Raw genomic sequence first — 18,984 nt, 5'->3', positions numbered from 1 at the left:
TCAGTTTTCTTTTTATTCTGAAAACTCCCCAGTCCTTTAACGATTACAAGCATACCCATAACATGATGTAGCCACCACTATGCTTGAAAATATGGAGAGTGGTACTCAGAAATGTGTTGTATTGGATTCGCCCCCAAAATAACACTTAGTATTCAGGACAAAAGTTAATTGCTTTGCCACATTTTTTGCAGTATTACTTTATTTATTGAAATACCTTATTAAAAAGTTTACCTTCATTACAGTGTGTGTGTGGGATGGCTATTGAGTGACTCGTCTCCACTTCCTTTCCCGGAAACTGATTTAGGAAGGACGCCTGTATCTTTGTAGTGACTGGGTGTATTGATACACCATCCAAGTAATGAATGACTTCACCATGCTCAAAGGGATGTTTAATGTCTGCTTTATTTATTTTTTATCTACCAATAGGTGCCCTTCTTTGCAAGGTATTGGAAAAACTCCCTGGTCTTTGTGGTTGAATCTGTTTGAAATTCACTGCTCGACTGAGGGACCTTACAGATAATTGTATGAGTGGGGTAGAGGGATGAGATAGTGTTTAACATAATTTTTGAAAGACTATTATCGCACACGGAGTGCAACTTATTATGTGACTTGTTAAGCAAATGTTTACTCCTGAACTTATTTAGGTTTGTCATAAGAAAGGGGCTGAATACTTATTGAATGAAGACATTTCAGCTTTTAATTTTGAATACATTTCTAAAATTCTAAATATAAAAAAACATAATTCCACTTTGACATGATGGGGTATTGTGTGTAGGCCAGTGTAAACAAATCTAAATGGAATCCATTTTAAATTCCGGCTGTAACACAACAATATGTGGAAAAAGTCAAAGGGTGCGACGACTTTCTGAAGGCGCTGTATATGATAGTACCATTCGGTGCTCATAATACCTTAAATGTTGCATTTACTGGCAATATTGAGACCGTCAACATTTTATAGGATGAATAATACAATCTTATTACAACAGTTAAGCAAAGAAACAGGGAATAAAACAGTTCATTTTATTTTATTTTATTTTCCAGACAGACACATCGATTTCTGGACCACAGAGGATGGAAACCTTTCACAATTTTTTTTGTTCATCATTATTATTATTTGAAAATACAAATATAAAATTATACTTTCCACATCTGAGATGTGAGAGACCCCCATCCATTTGAGTTTATTTTACAACAGGGCTTGAGCAAGCCATACAAGAAGACCTGAAAGATGCTTTCAGACGTCAGTCAGTTCTGTCAGTCTCTCGCCGTAAAAAGTCTGTTAACGTCAAAAAATGGGCAAGTGTTAGGAAAGGCAAATCAGGAGCAGACAGCAAATCAGTGGGGAGCTCAGTGGAAGGCTGCTCCTCCACTCTGGAAAACACTGGATATTAAGTGGAAGGACAATAGCCTCATTATGCTGTGCAGTCATAGACTGCCCACTTTTCCTCATACGTTACTACAGATTGGAGTAGCAGCCGTGCACTCCGATCCACACACGTTAAGACTATCCGAAAGAAACTAGAGGATGGCTCACTCATTGCTACAGTCATCCTTAATGTATTACCTATGCCAGACCACTGAAGAAGATCCAGTTAAAATTTTGAAGACAATGCAATGCCAAAAGAGCACACTAGCTTACCATAACGTTGACTGTTTTGACAGCGAGTGATGAAAACAGTGTTGGCTACTATGTTATACAGACCCATGTGAGACAGGGTTTTGCTGTGTCTAGAATACAGAAGGCCCACTATTCTCATCTAGTCACACATGTTCACATGAAGGATATACAGGTCAGACACATGTACACATAACAGAACATGTATGTACTGTATGTACACAAACTAATGAACACGGGTGATTCATGGATGATGGGATGAAATGATTGGCCATTGCCTAGCACTTGCCTCAAAATTCAAGTTTAAATGGATACGGTAGTACTCCAATTATCAACACCTTCCAGGTCATTTTTGTCCTTTCCAATTTTTTTTCTTAAAACCAACATTTTTTTTTACTTCAATGGAATTTCTATTCTACTAAGATGTGTAACATTCATCAGCTGTAAACTGCTGTCAATGACAAAGAAAATGACAGCAACAGAGCCATGCTACCTTAAAGTCCAAGCTACGGGATCAAATCAAAATAATATTTGAACACAGATCAAAAGGAAATGAGCTTCTTAATGGGATAACCAGCCTTTACTTTAATCAGAGGAGGAGATAACTATAGAATAAGTACCTCAAGGCATTGCAATGTTATCATGAGTACTGTATAGAATATCTATTAAATACAACTGCTCCCGAGTGGCGCAGCGGTCTAAGGCACTGCATCTCAGTGCTTGAGGTGTCACTACAGACACCTTGGTTCAATTCCAGGCTGTATCACAACCAGCTGTGATTTGGAGTCTCATAGGGCGGCGCATAATTGGCCCAGCGTTGGCTGGTGTAGGCTGTCATTGTGAATAAGAATTAGTTCTTAACTGACTTGCCTAGTTAAATATATAAAATATATATTAAAAAAACTGCTACAGATCTGTATGTAGGACCTGGACTGTTGATTTTCATCCTGCCACACACATTTAATTTCTTTGTGAACATGTTATGGACAGTAAATCTATGAATTCATCCAATATTTACTTTATTATCAACTCCTATAATAGTCTTATTGAATTCATCTACAATATTTGACTTTCTCTGTCCTACAATAAACTAAATCCTTGACAAAAGGCTCCAAGGCCAAAATATCTATCTAGAAGGGCTGCTTATTATTATAAGTGAGAAAATACATGAATATCTAAGCTTAGATGCACTTCCCCACCTGTAAATGATCTTCATTAAACTTGACATTGTCCTCCCCCTTGCTATACACATTACAGTTTTACTAACCACCTGAACTACTGTATGAAGACATTCAACAACAGGTGAACTAGTTAAGAAACGATCATTAGGACGATTCAGTCTGTGTAATCTTTGCTCCAAGTATCAAATGATCCCCTCTAGAAGTTAGATGACCTAAAATTCTTTGCAACCGTTGTGAAGTAGTAAGCATAGCTGTCTAGATCTGTGAGAGCAACATTAACAGAGAACATATACAAGCCTGTCTTTGATTAGAATAAAGCGCTGATTTCCAGGGACTAAAAAAAGTATTCACAAAATTGATGTTTTTGGAGTGAAAGAAAAGGCAGAGACACTTAAAAAACCAAGTGGTATCTAAAAATAGCAGAGCCTTATAGACATCTGGGATATTTTCAAAGTGTACAAAGATTAAAAGATATTACAGTTTAGTAGTGGTATTATTATTGTTATCATCATCATCATTAATATGTTAACTTTAAAAAATATATATGGTTTTTTTCCGCACATAAAATCTTTTTCATAATTATAGCTTGTGTCCCTTAGAAAGTAATACAAAAAAATGTTTTGCATATCTAGCGTTAGCATTTAAGGTAGTATGGCACACCCCTTTTAAAACATTCAAGGGTGGAGAATATCCAAATAATGCCTTGTTTAAAATTTTTATCTTACAGCAATTTGTTTCTCTATAGGTCTTCTGTGAGAGCTTTGGTTAGTTGAAACCATGTGAGATCGGTAAAACACAACAGAAAAGGAAAAAGACATATGAAACATGGCATGGAACTGCTATTCAAATAATTGCCTGCAAATGTATGTCAAACCTTTGATAATAAGAGCAAGTTCTATCCTTACTGGTCCTAAATCCACTAATAACTACAAGTACTATCACATTACACCTACAACTAATTACAAGGAGATAGAGGAGAGTAAGAGAGAGGGGGGTGGTGGGTGGGGTAGAATGTGACAGAGGAAGGAGGCAGAGAAAGAGAGAACAACAAAGAAGAGCATAGACCACTACACTGGTATCAAAGACAGCACTCTGTTACAAGTTCATTGTGTTTTTTTTTTTTTGTACACACTTGATATGCATGGATGATCAACAAAATATTGTATGTGGTGACAGGGAATGGAAAGAGAGAAATCGATGGATGCACAGTACATTTTAATATAATATTACAATTATTAATAGTAACCACAATATCAATAAAACCCCCTGACTCAAAATTGAAATCAGTGAAGAAGCATCTTTTTTTTTTTGTATTTCTTTTTTTCTTTTACATTTGAAGATTACACCGGTTCTCTTCTGTTTTCTCATTTAAATTATTACTTGTTTATCTCCACATCGTTCAAAAGCATCCAGTATTTTCCTTCACCTGGTTGTTCTGAACAAAAGAGCTAATGAAATGAAACATCAGGTGAAATGAAATATCAAATACATTTGCAGCAGGAAAAGTACATCATCAGAATAGACACCACTCATTCCATCATCATGTTTACAACTCTTACTGCACTTTAAAGCATGTCATTAAATGTCTCTCTATATTCGAGCAAAACCTGTCCCTACACATGTACTGCATAAGAAATCTGCGCATCAAGCTATGATTAACAGGATGAATCATTTATTCAGTGTCTTCTGGCCGGATCTCAATATTTTAGATTAGAAGTTGACGTACACCATAAAATGAAATCCAAAGACATGACCACAATACATTGGTAGTAATTAATCAGTTAATTGCGATCTGTCAATCTGTTTATTCACCCCTGTGTGTGCCTATTCTAGAGAGGAGCAACGTCCAATATTCCTTCATACTTCAACCCAGACACAACCATTTTAAATAGCCAACATATACATGTGCAAATAGGAAATGGCCTGTTCTTTCTTTACTGCTCACAGTGCAATGATTTATCATTTTTTTCCATTCAATGTTTTAATCTATTTGCCACTAAAATAAATTAAACCTGTCAACAATTCCAAGGTATAACTCACAGGATTGAGGTATGGTATCAAAATATTTGCCTTCCTAATTCATTTGAAAAGAGAACTGATGGAGAGAACAAGTGTTATACACGGACTCTACCACAGAGTCCAGATACTGCGTCCCAAACTTAACAGGAACAAGCAGGAGGAAACAAACAACAACAAACTACAAACAAGTTGAGTTTTTCTCTCCGGAGTATAAAAGTGTCAGGATGCGTAGAGCACTGTAAAATGCTTAGGCTCGAGTTCTATTCTTCAACACTAAATACAGTGTGCTTTGGATGAAATGATCACTCTTTTTGAAATAATATTGATTTCTAAATAACAGTTGGTTAGACAAAAGATACCAATGATCTTTTTGTTCCTTTAAAACTGAACTCACCTTAAAACTGAACTGAACTGTGCACTGAACTCACCTTTTGTAAATATGCTGGTATGACACTTGTAAAGTTATTCAGCTTGATTATTTCCAGGGCAAGCCATCAGTGTTCTCTCCGACACTGGGGTAGTCACTGTCTCCGAGCAGTAAAGGATAATAGTATTTGTTTAGAGCTTTTTTTCTATTCACACGCTAGAACATTTCTTTGACACACCATCACAAAAATATTCTATCCTCTCATCAAGTTGGTTATGCACGATTGGAATAATATTTACAGTTACATTTCTTTTTCTTAAATCTTGAATTCACAATGTATTTATATGAAATTGTTTATAGTATACATGTTTTTTTCTAAACAACAAAAACAACATTTATAAAAAAGGACCATAAAAATATTGGAGTCCTCTTTGTATTGCCCAAAAAATAGGTCATTATGGTTAACAATGAGACATCACAAAAAAACAAAAAAAAAACAGCTACTAAAATGCATTAGTTAGTTACACTCTCGAATATGTCATTTGAAATTAAATGGATGTTTTTTTTTCCAAACCTTCCCACTTTGGATTTATTTTGTGTGCAAAAAGACACCTGAAGCTCTGATCCGTTTTGTTTAAATGATTGGTACCAAAGGTGTAGGCATGACTTGCGAACATTCAACTATGACCCCCAAAGAGAGAAGCAAAACCATTTACATGAGTACACTAGAAGACAAAACCATTTACATGAGTACACTAGAAGACAAAATCCCAAATAAGGCGAAACTAAAATAACTAAAATACCTCTCTCTGAAGCTAATCAAAGAACTAATAAAAGAAAGGAAAAAAAGTGAATGAAATCAACATGAAACATACCAAACCAGGTTGTCAGGTTACGGGTTTGGATTATGATACAGCAGTTAATTTTTTTCTGAGATGATTTGAACTTTTTTGTTGTTGTTGTTGTTGTTGTTGTTGTTGTTGTTGTTGTGGTTCCACCTCTCATTTCTCCTGGGTGATGCTGTAGTGCTTGAAGTTGGATGGCATCACCTATACTCAGAGCAAATTAGAAGCTTCGGCCTGTCTTCCCTGGACCACCAGATAGACTCTGCTGAGGAACATAGATCCAGTGAAACAATTATGAACATGTACATTTTAAATAGCACCAAACATGACCACATAAACTTCACCATAACCTAGCATACTAACAAAACAATACAATAATCTTATAACATTGTTTGCTACTATACAATGTGTGTAAGACAATGAGGAACATCATCATAAGGTGTAATAGCAATGAAAAACAGACTTACACACAACCACAGGAGACTACAAATGCATTCTACTATAGTGGAGTGATCACAAGCACAGCTATGAGGAGGAACTCATTCTCCCAGAATTCCAGTTGACATCAACTGCATCTAATACTGTTGCTTTCTCTTGCCTCATACACCATCAGAGTTAACAAAGGTTAATTTAGTGTGTTTACATTCTTGTTGTCATTTAGCAGATGCTCTGATCCAGAACAACTAGGGTTAAGTGCATTGCTCAAGGGCAAATCAACAGATTTTTCACCTAGTTGGCTCAGGGATTCGAACCAGCATCCATTCAGTTACTGACCCAACGCTCTTAACCGCTAGGCTATCTGCCACCCTGCTGCGTTTAATTATATTAATAACTGGAACATTGGCTATTATCTTCAGATGAGTCCCTGACCAACAACGTCAACCAGAGACAATAGGCATTACACAGACGCTGACATGTCATGGGCTTTACTTGACACATTGACTTGACTTTAAACGACAGGAGAATAAACCCAATCTTTTGCCATGAATGCAAACCAGAGAAAGCAGCAGTACACAGTCAATTTAACCAAGAATATCATTATTGGTATTCTATTGATGTCGGCCTATAGGATTAGTGAAAGATATACAGTAAATCAGGGAGGACAAGTTCCACAACAAAAGCTTCATTATGTATTGTAAAAACATGCAATGTTGTTAATTTGCCATTTGCGCACACATTTAGCATTTTAGACTTAATTCAAAAAGCTTGTTTCTGTATCTGTACGAGTTTGTAGGATGATGATGTGAAATATAGGTTTCCTATATGCATTTTTACAGAAGAAAGGAAAGGTGAAATTGCAGTTGATGTAACAAAGTAATGAGGTAAATCTAAAGAAACAGATGGGTAAAGACTGCTGAACAATATAAATGGAATATAATACCTCCAATGAGATGGCAACCAACCACCTGTTCAATGGTATCCATTTGTAAAAGCTGTCGCAATCAACGGGCCCTAAAAGTGTACAGTCAGTACCTTTGTCAGTATGCATTTCAGGGGAAAAAAGAGTGAGTACATTGTATCCATTTTGTTCTGCTAGCATGAATGGGTATTCTCTGTTCCTGTTCATCATTTCGATCACTAGAGCAATAGATAATCATCATACATCTCATGGGTTTTTAATTATCTTAGGGGTAAGAACCTGTCCCTTGTAGCATTTTACAGATTCCAGTGTGCTCTTTCTTACTCAGTGAGAGTGTTTACACTGTTATTCACTGATCTTCAAAACCACACAACTACTGGAGGTCAATTACACATGGTGACAGAATGTTCACATCTTCTAAATGATTCAGTTGATTCTAATGATCAGATGGAAGAGAGCTAGAATTGAGTAAAAAGCTACACGGATGATTGAATGATGACATATTGAATGAATCATTAGCACAATAGAGACAAAACAGAAGGAAAGTTTGAGAAGAGTGCGACTAGAGGCAAATTGAAGCACAATTTGTTTTGAAGAGAAGATTTAAACAACAATCCCTCAACACATAGTTGCCAGCCTAGCCAACTACTGCACAAGGGCCTAAGGACCTGTGAGGAACATAAATATTACACTTTTTACATACATATATATACTCATTCATGCCAACATGAACAATATTCATTCATTCATGCAAAAGCTACTTAGCATTGTCATACAAAATCTCTTATGATGATCAGCCTGTTCTGCACGCTCTCCCCAGTGTGATCTACTGTATGTTATTGTGCATAATGCCAATCACCCACATTGTCTGTAACCTATAAGTGAACTGGGAAACTGACACAGCATTCTTAGAGGGCAGAAAGAACAAAAAGCCTATTTATATTTTATTTTAAACTGAGCCGGTTATCTAGCTCCTCATCTGTCTATTGTGTCTAACAAACTAAGGACAAATCGATTTATAGAAACGCTTCAATGAAACATGCTAAAAAAAGATCTAAAATGTTTAATTGCCATTAGTTTTCTTTGTCATCTTGTTCAATTCAAATCCAAGGGCCAAAGGGGACTTGAGCCCAGTCCATTATTGTTTATGTAAGGGATAATCAAATCGATCGAAAATAATGAACGACGTGGAACTGACCGACGCGTAGAGCCCCGAGTTGATTATCCATTTCACACTATGGCTATAATTTAACACATTTTGTCGATAGAAATGCGTTCAACATCCACTGAAGTAGCTAGAGATTTTACTAGATAGCTGAAGTAGTTGCTGAGGTAACCAAACAGACTTGCTAACCAAACCATCAGTCCTAGCATTTCATTATGAAAATCGAATTCAACAATATCAATAATGTTTTCAATTCGACTTCTGCTTTAAAAAAGCAGCTCAAATGTAACATGTAAGAATGAACGATAGCCGTTCAATTCTACCGTGCAAATATAATGTGCGTTATAGGGAAATAATGCACGCTCCAGAATGCCATTCAAGCCAATAATAAATGTATCCGACAACACCATGGTATAAGACAGTAACTGTTCTGGCATTGACATCATCGTCTGACGTCTCTTAAGTCAGTGCTATGACACCAAACTGGGAGATCTTGTGGCAAGTCAAAGTGACTGAAGTCATCCGTTAGGTTGTAACATGTCAAGTTCCACCATGTGATTACTTTGGCTGCATGTAACACAGAAAATAATTAAAAGGTGCATTTTAGTTCTGAGTCATTTCCCTTCTTAATGTTGTGGATAGAGGCATAATCTGCATGTGCACTGGAGGTGAGAAGGCTACCACGGCGATTCACTGGTTCATTGCACTCTGTTCGATTCATTGAGTCATTTTAAAGTGGATTAGTTTGAACGGAATTTAGTACAACTGAAGTAGAAATTAAAAACACATTTTGACAGCCCTTGTGGGAAACCTACAACTAAAACCTGGATTTTATTTTGTAAAGAAGTATAGCTGCATCAAAAATATCATATCTCTCTTCACATAATATTGTTATTGAGAAATGTACAAATGGGTGGCCTTATTCTGACTAGCGTTCAGACAGGGAAAATATTTAAATCTCGCCAACAACAGCTTGATCCCATGTGAAATAGGGATCCAAATGAATTCAGAAGCCTGTCCATCTGTATCTGGGTCAGCTAGACTATGGATGCAAACTGCAAAGGTTAAAACAAAAGAACAGAAAACAATGGGCGCAAGCATGCTATTTTAAAAGACAAGGAGATAACATGGTCTCCTGCCCATTTCTACCGCTGTAATCCAATCTAAGTGTTTTTATAGAATTTTCTGCAATTAATCTTGTTCAATGGGCCTATGCTTCTTACTGTATGCTTTCATGATTACTGGTTTGCTCTGTCCTCAAGAGTCCTGACGTTTTCTGAGAGGCAACTCATTTCCAGAGAATTCATCTGATTCTAAAACCCCCAAAACTACACTGAACAAAAATATAAACGCATCATGTCAAGTATTGGTCTCATGTTTCATGAGCTGAAATAAAAGATCCCAGAAATAGTCCATATGCACAAAAAGTTCATTTAGCTAAAATAAATCCACAAATGTTTCCATTCCTGTTAGTAAGCGTTTCTCCTTTGCCAAGATAATCCATCCACCTGACAGGTGTGGCATTTCAAGAAGCTGATTAAACAGCAGGATCATTACACAGGTGCACCTTGTGCTGGGGACAATAAAAGGCCACTCTAAAATGTGCAGTTCTGTCACACAACACAATGCCACAGATGTCTCAAGTTTTGAGGGAGCGTGCAATTGGCATGCTGACTGCAGGAATGTACAACAGAGCTGTTGCCAGAGAATTTAATGTTTATTTCTCTACCATAAAGTAATTTTAGAGAATTTGGCAGTACGTCCAGCCGTCCTCACAACCGCAGACCACGTATAACCATGCCAGCCCAGGACCTCCACATGAAATGTAATTCAGTAAAATCTTAGAAATGGTTGCATGTTGCGTTTATATTTTTGTTCAGTATACTTCTGACATTTCCACTCTCTGTCTGACATGGGTAAACTAGGAGACACTAACAAGATGGTGACAGTTTGAACAAGTTCACAGTGTTTAAAGAGGCAGGTGACTGGCAGAGAGGGATATGAACACGAAATAATTCAGAAACTTTGGGGGTGCAAAGAGACAGGTCAGTTATAAGATTTAACGTTGAGCAAAGTAAATGGTTTGATAGCGTGTGTGTGTAAATGAACTTCAGCCCTTTATCAAATTCTATAACAAACATGTTCTTTCTTCCTAAATTGAGACCAACAAATATTCAACCAATCAGACATGGCACCCCTGACAACCAATAAGGCAAGTTGCAAAAAGCCAATTACATTTTTTTTCTTCTGCAAAGTGGTGCTTTTGCTGGGATATCACGTGAGTTTTACTTGCTTGATAAAATGACATTAAACTTACGCAATTTGGTCACTCCCTCTCATAACATTCTCTTCCTCAATTGTTTTATGCATTGTTTTATTTACATAAGTCTATTGTTGACAGAATAACACACCAGCCCTGTGATCCTCCCCATCTGATTGGTTCAGTCAAATCTCATTAGATTTGGCAAAGGTGATTCACCTGGAGTGTAGTTAGTGGTGAAAACAGTCACAGGTAGAGAGGGAGTTGAGCAGTGAAACTATAATGGGGCGGTGTGCATTGCCTACTGCTCTGCTTTCTTGTAACACCAACACATCTATGTATAAGGACAGCAGTCTAATGGGCTAGCTATACAGACAGGACGGTCAGTGAACAGAGAAGGCGTACTGTACTCACTGCCATGCTGTGGCCGAAGCCGGAGCCAGGCTGGGGGCTAGCAGCACTGATGTAGTTGCCCACATTGGAGTCCTGGCCTCCAGGGCCGTACAGTTCGGCTACAGGCCCAGGGCTGTTGGCACCAGGGAAACCTCCAGGCCGAGGTGGGTTTCCCCCTGCACAGAGAGCACAGCAGGGGCGCAACAGTTCAGTTACACCATGGTGCACCATAGCTGAGAACTTACATGCAGCTAGCTCATTCTAATTCATTCTAGTTTATTCTTCCACAATATATACATTCAAACCTAAGAATACATTACTGGATTCATATGTTTGGCAAAAGGTATATTAATCAATACTATAATTAAACAGAGCACACACATTAGTGAGTAATTGGAAATGCCATTTCAGGCCTGTTCGCATGTTCATCGCATACATTTTGTTGGGGATTGACAAAAGATATGTTGCAGGCTTCAGGAGGCAAGAGCAATGAAATAGATGAATCCAGAGTGATATTCTTGAGATTTCTACATGCTAGGTATACTATACAGTGATAACACTCAACCATGCACCATAGAATCCATAAGCAGACCACCAGAGATACTTGGACCATGCCAGTAAGGTTGCAGCTTAAAAGGTTAAGTTATGTATGTTGTGGACAAGAGTTCATTTTAATGAAGTTATTTTGAATATAATTGCCAAGAGGTACCCTATAGTTAAGAGGGCAGCTCAGTTGCTTTGGATTCTATACTCAGGCAGGTATGAAACCAGTTTATGTTTTTTTTGATTTGCCTATACATCTAACCTGATTGGACAAAACATTCCAACGTAAACTCAGCAAAAAAAAGAAACGTCCCTTTTTCAGGACCCTGTCTTTCAAAGATAATTCATAAAAATCCAAATAACTTCACAGATCTTCATTGTAAAGGGTTTAAACACTGTTTCCCATGCTTGTTCAATGAACCATAAACAATTAATGAACATGCACCTGTGGAATGGTCGTTAAGACACTAACAGCTTACAGACTGTAGGCAAATAAGGTCACAGTTATGAAAACTTAGGACACTATAGCAGCCTTTCTACTGACCCTGAAAAACACCAAAATAAAGATTCCCAGGGTCCCTGCTCATCTGCGTGACTGTGCCTTAGGCATGCTGCAAGGAGGCATGAGGACTGCAGATGTGGCCAGGGCAATAAATTACAATGTCCGTACTGAGAGATGCCTAAGACAGTGCTACAGGGAGACAGGACGGACAGCTGATTGTCCTCGCAGTGGCAGTCCTCGTGTAACAACACCTGCACAGGATCGGTACATCTGAACATCACACCTGCGGAACAGGTACAGGATGGCAACAACAACTGTCCGAGTTAAACCAGGAACGCACAATCCCTCCATCAGTGCTCAGACTGTCCGCAATAGGCTGAGAGAGACTGGACTGAGGGCTTGTAGGCCTGTTGTAAGGCAGGTCCTCACCAGACATCACCTGCAACAATGTCGCCTATGTCGCAGACAATCTCAACACTGTGCAATTTGGAGGTGGAGGGTTTACAGGGAAGACATCCTCCTCCCTTATGTGGTACCCTTCCTGCAGTCTCATCCTGACATGACCCTCCAGCATGACAATGCCACCAGCCATACTGCTCGTTCTGTGCATGATTTCCTGCAAGACCATTTCCTGGCCAGCGAAGAGCCCAGATCTCAATCCCATTGAGCACGTCTGGGACCTGTTGGATCGGAGGGTGAGGGCTAGGGCCATTCCCCCCCAGAAAGGTCCAGGAACTTGGAGGTGTATTGGTGGAAAAGTGGGGTAACATCTCACAGCAAGAACTGGCAATTCTGGTGCAGTCAATGAGGATGCACAGCAGTACTTAATGTAGCTGGTGGCCACACCAGATACTGACTGTTACTATTACTTTTGATTTTGACCATTTGTTCAGGGACACATTATTCCATTTATGTTAGTCACATGTCTGTGGAACTTGTTCAGTTTATGTCTCAGTTGTTGAATCTTGTTATGTTCAAACATATATTTACACATGTTAAGTTTGAAAATAAACGCAGTTGAGAGTGAGAGGACGTTTATTTTATTTGCTGAGTTTATATATAGACACTTTTTATTGAATTGAATATTGACTATCTACAGTATACATCTATTCCATGGTCATTTGGCCTGGCCATTTTCTGATTTCAGTGAACTGCAGAAAGAGTTCTGATTATGTTTGTCAAAAAATCCTACTCCAGCAAGAAAGCAATGGACACAAGTGTTCTACAGACAGAGGAGATATAAACCCTGGGAAATATACAAACATAAAAGCTTTCCCTGAGTTCATCCACAGGTACACAATGTGGAGATGTAAACGAACCGCTCTGTGTGACCTCCGACCTATGCCCTGTGGCTAGGAGCGAGTCAGACTAATAAAAAGGCCTTTTGAAAACCCAGACACCCAGCGATGGCCAATATAAAACTAAGCCAGAGGGGGAGAGAAGGCACAGATGTCTTAAAACCCTATAACAGCTACACCACTTCAATATCCTCTGCTGTCAGATTCACATAACCCTCCATCTCACCCCTATTGAGAAACAAACCATGAAAATAAATGCACAAATTCAATTAGGAATGGAGGGGAAAAACCTCTACAGAGCTCTGAGGCTCTGGACTGTGGCATATCTCCTTCACGGGGAGCTGTGGTGCTTGTATACAAATGGGCAGTTGCTCTTTTACAGTAGCTATGTGTTTGACGTTTCTATTATAAATATATACACAACGCTAGATTTGAGCTCATGAGGCTAATGGAATCGGTACTGTACAGTGATTCCTTGCATAACACTTCAAAACAAGCTTAAGATGCTATTGAACATGCAAAACACGCACACACCCTTATCAGATGCTATAGTCCTTCAGAAGTTGTGACACATCACTTTCCAAACTTTGTTGTGTTAATTCATCTATACTAACTCTGAGCAGCACAAAACCCCTCCTACAGTGGGTTTCTTCCTAAATGTAAAATGAGAACCTGTCCCAGAGCAGAGGGATCTAATGAGGGTGACACTGCTGCTTAACTGCAGGCCCTTTCCCATGGCTTGCCTCACTTCTCTTATCTGTACAGAACAGCCCCTAATAGGCTTGCTTATTAAGCAATTACTGCTATTTTCAGTTTAAACGGTAATCCTAATTTCTTATAATTGGTGGATTCTATTGAACTGCGCACAGCATCCCCTCTTCATATGAAACAGGATTCATGCTTTTCCTTAAACCCTGGGGCTACACAGGCTCAGCCATTAAGTTTAACAGCAAAACATGAGTTACACTTATTGGGGCTGACTGGTGGCTTAGCGGTGCCCATGTTAATTTAATGAACCAGCCTTTGATTACACAGCATCTTTTAAGACACAGGTGACTCATCTGACACGCACCAACTCCACTCGCTAGGTTATTATTCATGTCACTTTGTACCTCGCTGCAGCTGTGACAAAATGTTTGTTGGGATAGGGGAGCAAGGTGCTGACGCAAATGGAGCTCTATTCCTTCCCGTTTTCTTGTTTTCAGCAACAATAGCATTAACTCTGAAAAGGAAGGTTCAACAAAAAGGCAAACCAGGTGAGTCTTGAAGATGTGCCTCTGTGTCTGTGTGAGACTGGGGTGAGTAGATATGAATAAACATGCTCAAGTATCTGAGCAACAACAATGCAGTGGGTCAATATGACAGTGTTGTTTTAAGTCTTGGACAACACAAAACTGGGTTTTGTTGTAATCAGGACTTAATAACTGAAGCAGTTTGCATACCATATCTTACTAACGCACACAAGGTCCAACCGAAATTTGGATCTGCTTTTAACCCAACCACTCCGAAAGACACACATACTGTACATACACATACAGGTTTTGGAGAGGTACAGGGGGCCGCCACAATGAGCACCTAGGGCACAACGACAAGCAATGGCATCTAGGATTTGATACCAGCAACCCTCCAGTTGCCAGCTCACTTCCGACAGATTTTTCCCGTCGGACCCAAACTGGCAACCCTTCAGTTACTGGCTTGCCTCTCTAACCGTTAGGCTACCTGCCACCCTGTAGAGGCAATTTAGGTGGTTTACAATTAACATTTGGAGGAGGTTTACAATTAACATTTGGAGGAGGTTTACAATTAACATTTGCCATGAAAGCATTTCTATTCAAACTGGCGGTGGCAATTTCCTGGTGGCTGTGAGCCTGTCTCAGTGGAGAACCAGAGCTCAGCTTCCCCACCTGTACCCATTGGGCATAATTAGAAACCAGAAGGAGCCTTTACTACCTGAGGAGGGCCACAAAACACTTTCTCCTCTACAGCCAAGCGCAGACAAAATAAAATAATCGACACACTATACAATCCCCACATCAAAAGCTGTGCTTTTCAGCACTTTGGCTTTGCATGTTGACCTATATGCACAATGCTGTAGGTGTCTTAGCAAAGCTGTTTGTTCTCCCCCTCTTCTGTACAGCTGTGTGTAATCAGAGCCCATTCATCACCACTCTGTGGATAAATGCAGGAAGTGGTTGCGGGCCTGCAGTCCTGCCATCCCCTGTGAAGCCCTAGGACAGACATCCATCCCAATGAGTCAGGCAGGCAAATCTCCACCCAGACTGGGCCGGCCTCCAAACCAGGAGATCTGTGTAATCTTCGCTGTTAAGCAAGAGGCCTAAAGATGTCCTTTCCTGTCCACTGCCAAAGCCAATGAGGCAGGACTAGTGAGGAGTACAGGGACGGACTGCAGGGGGCCGCAACACCTGCCGCTGCCTGCTGGTCACCACTCCTTCACTGGTACAATGGAGTAGGACTCTACAGAACAGTGACAGCACCATCATTCTGTCTGGATGGGTCGTCATCATCATCAGACATCATTACTGTCTCTATTCTACATGGCCACTTCATCTGAACACAAGGATAGGACCTGGTCGGGAAGAGCAACACACCAGTAACCAAATTCACTTTATGCAGTCTAGCATACTTTCAGGAATATCATGCATTTCATTGTGAATAACATTGTTTGAGGATTTCAGCTGTGCGCATACTGTATACGGAGGATGACTGGTAAACGGAGTGATACAACAAGAACCCTGACAAAGAGGGGCTCCCAGCACTATCTATCGTGGAGCAGGTCAACACCACCAAATCACATCTACAGCTCTCTGCCTGACATCCCCTGAGCTGGGTTCAGAAACAAACACTTCTCACAACCTTTTCCTCTCAACATTGTTTTTCTCAACACTTACTGCTCAAAATATGAGATGAAATTTACTGAAATGACATCTCTTGTTAGTTTTATCAGGAACAAACCTATGACCAAACAAATAGCTGACCCTGCAAGTTTAGAATGAGGGTAATCAATTGAAATGAAATTGTCATAGCTACGTATTATCTGTAGAGGAAATGGCACAGAAACACAATTGCTTTCCATTGAGTTATAAGATGCAAAACATACAGTTTTCACTATGTTTAGAATACAACCTTGGGGAAAGACAAACAAAATTATAAACGCTTCTGCCAAAAACCAAACACTATCATACTGAAACATACCACTGTTTTAGTGTAATGGTTAAATGATGGATATGACTGTACTAGGATGTTATGTTACTATAATGTATACACAAATCATGCCTACTGATTGATTGCCTAGTTGTTCACAGAACGATAATGGAGGTGATCATGCTTTCACCACAGGTCCTTTCATTTTCCTTCACTCAATCATTCACAATAAATATGCTCTAACTGACTAACACTTTCAGTCAGCTAGTCAGTCAGTCAGTCATCCAGTCAGTCAGTCTCTCTCATTCAAACGTAGAGATCCAAAAGGTTCAAATGTTCATGTGGATGGAGACATGACAAGTAAATGTTAGCTTTCTCACAGAGGACATTGTAGTCCAGTCCTCTGCCTCCCCTGCTCTGTTACATGCATATGGAGGAAAACATACATGTCCTCCCCTAGGTGCAAGCAGGGGCATGGAATAAACCACACAAATAAACAGAAAAAGGAGGATAAAACATGCAATGCATTGCTGGCAAAACGTTCATCCTTTTCACCTTTATTTTTTCCATTATAGACAAAGAAAACGTAGACAAAAAAAAGCATAGATCATCTGTATGGAGGAAACATCATGAATCAAACTGAACAGTCCAGAAGGTGAATGGGAGAGATGCGCACATACAAACCTGGGCTCTTAAACTGATCCGGGCTGTGCAGGTGCTGGAGGGGGGAGTTGCAGGCGGAGGTGGCATGCTCACTGTGCAGCATCTGAGCCGCCTGGGGCCCCAGGGAGCCATAGTCCGCAAAGGAGCAGGGCGCCCCCCTCTGGTCACTGGGCGCAGAGTAAAACCCGTAATCGGGAAAGCCTGAGAGGTACAGTATAGGGTGGGGAAGGGGAGGGGAAGGGACTCCATCATTGTGGAAAACGTTTGGTTTCAATGTTTCACAGTAGTCAATGTTGTCCAGACTCTTTAGCATGGCATGATTGGTGTGTGACATTATGACGGGTTCATTTAGCTCAGATACATGGCGTCCTCTCCCTGCTCTCTCTCCCCAGCAGAACCTGCTGCCAGTCTGTGTCTGAGGTGTAAGAGTCTGTCAGCACCAGACTAGTGCATCATCCCTCTAGGGAACCCAACACATTCCAATGGTTGACTGTCTAAGATAACAGGATGATTGACTGGCTATTAACAATCATAAGACAAACAGTGAAGTAGCAGGAATGGCTGTCTCTAAAGCCTAGACACGAATCAGTCTAACCTGATTCCCTCACATTGTCCTGCAATTGACAGAGAGGGGTGATATTGGAGAATTATTACAAATGCAGGTCAATAGAGCTTTATTTGATGACTATAATGCTTACTGGATATACCTGAAGGAACCTCTCATCATGATGACTATAATGCTTACTGGATATACCTGAAGGAACCTCTCATCATGATGACTATAATGCTTACTGGATATACCTGAAGGAAACTCTCATCATGATGACTATAATGCTTACTGGATATACCTGAAGGAACCTCTCATCATGATGACTACAATGCTTACTGGATATACCTGAAGGAACCTCTCATCATGATGACTACAATGCTTACTGGATATACCTGAAGGAAACTCTCATCATGATGACTATAATGCTTACTGGATATACCTGAAGGAACCTCTCATCATGATGACTACAATGCTTACTGGATATACCTGAAGGAACCTCTCATCATGATGACTACAATACTTACTGGATATACCTGAAGGAACCTCTCATCATGATGACTACAATGCTTACTGGATATACCTGAAGGAACCTGTCATCATGATGACTACAATGCTTACTGGATATACCTGAAGGAAACTCTCATCATGATGACTACAATGCTTACTGGATATACCTGAAGGAACCTCTCATCATGATGACTACAATGCTTACTGGATATACCTGAAGGAACCTCTCATCATGATGACTACAATGCTTACTGGATATACCTGAAGGAACCTCTCATCATGATGACTATAATGCTTACTGGATATACCTGAAGGAAACTCTCATCATGATGACTACAATGCTTTACTGGATATACCTGAAGGAAACTCTCATCATGATGACTATAATGCTTACTGGATATACCTGAAGGAAACTCTCATCATGATGACTACAATGCTTACTGGATATACCTGAAGGAACCTCTCATCATGATGACTATAATGCTTACTGGATATACCTGAAGGAACCTCTCATCATGATGACTATAATGCTTACTGGATATACCTGAAGGAAA

The 18,984-nt window shown here is 39.6% G+C and overlaps 1 protein-coding gene across 13 annotated transcripts in view; it reads right to left on the bottom strand.

Moving 5' to 3' along the window:
* Positions 1-1,009: 1,009 nt before the first annotated feature.
* The window catches only part of LOC112250268 (RNA-binding protein Musashi homolog 2), a 332,528-nt gene continuing 314,553 nt past the window's right edge, over positions 1,010-18,984 (bottom strand). For 4 of the 13 annotated variants that reach the window (XM_042309136.1, XM_042309140.1, XM_024420266.2 and 1 more), the window contains exons 12-14: positions 17,395-17,574; positions 11,227-11,381; positions 1,010-6,292 (exon numbers count right to left, since the gene is read on the bottom strand). In XM_042309136.1, coding sequence (XP_042165070.1) covers positions 6,248-6,292; positions 11,227-11,381; positions 17,395-17,574 — 380 coding nt within the window. In that variant the 3' untranslated portion in view covers positions 1,010-6,247. Of the gene's footprint in view, positions 6,293-7,408; positions 7,480-11,226; positions 11,382-17,394; positions 17,575-18,984 lie in introns of all 13 variants that reach the window. The other 9 variants (XM_042309137.1, XM_024420267.2, XM_024420271.2 and 6 more) reach the window with 5 other exon arrangements.

Source organism: Oncorhynchus tshawytscha, linkage group LG30 (assembly GCF_018296145.1).
Source record: "Oncorhynchus tshawytscha isolate Ot180627B linkage group LG30, Otsh_v2.0, whole genome shotgun sequence".
NCBI lineage: Eukaryota > Metazoa > Chordata > Actinopteri > Salmoniformes > Salmonidae > Oncorhynchus > Oncorhynchus tshawytscha.
This window is presented reverse-complemented; position numbering and strand designations above follow the sequence as displayed.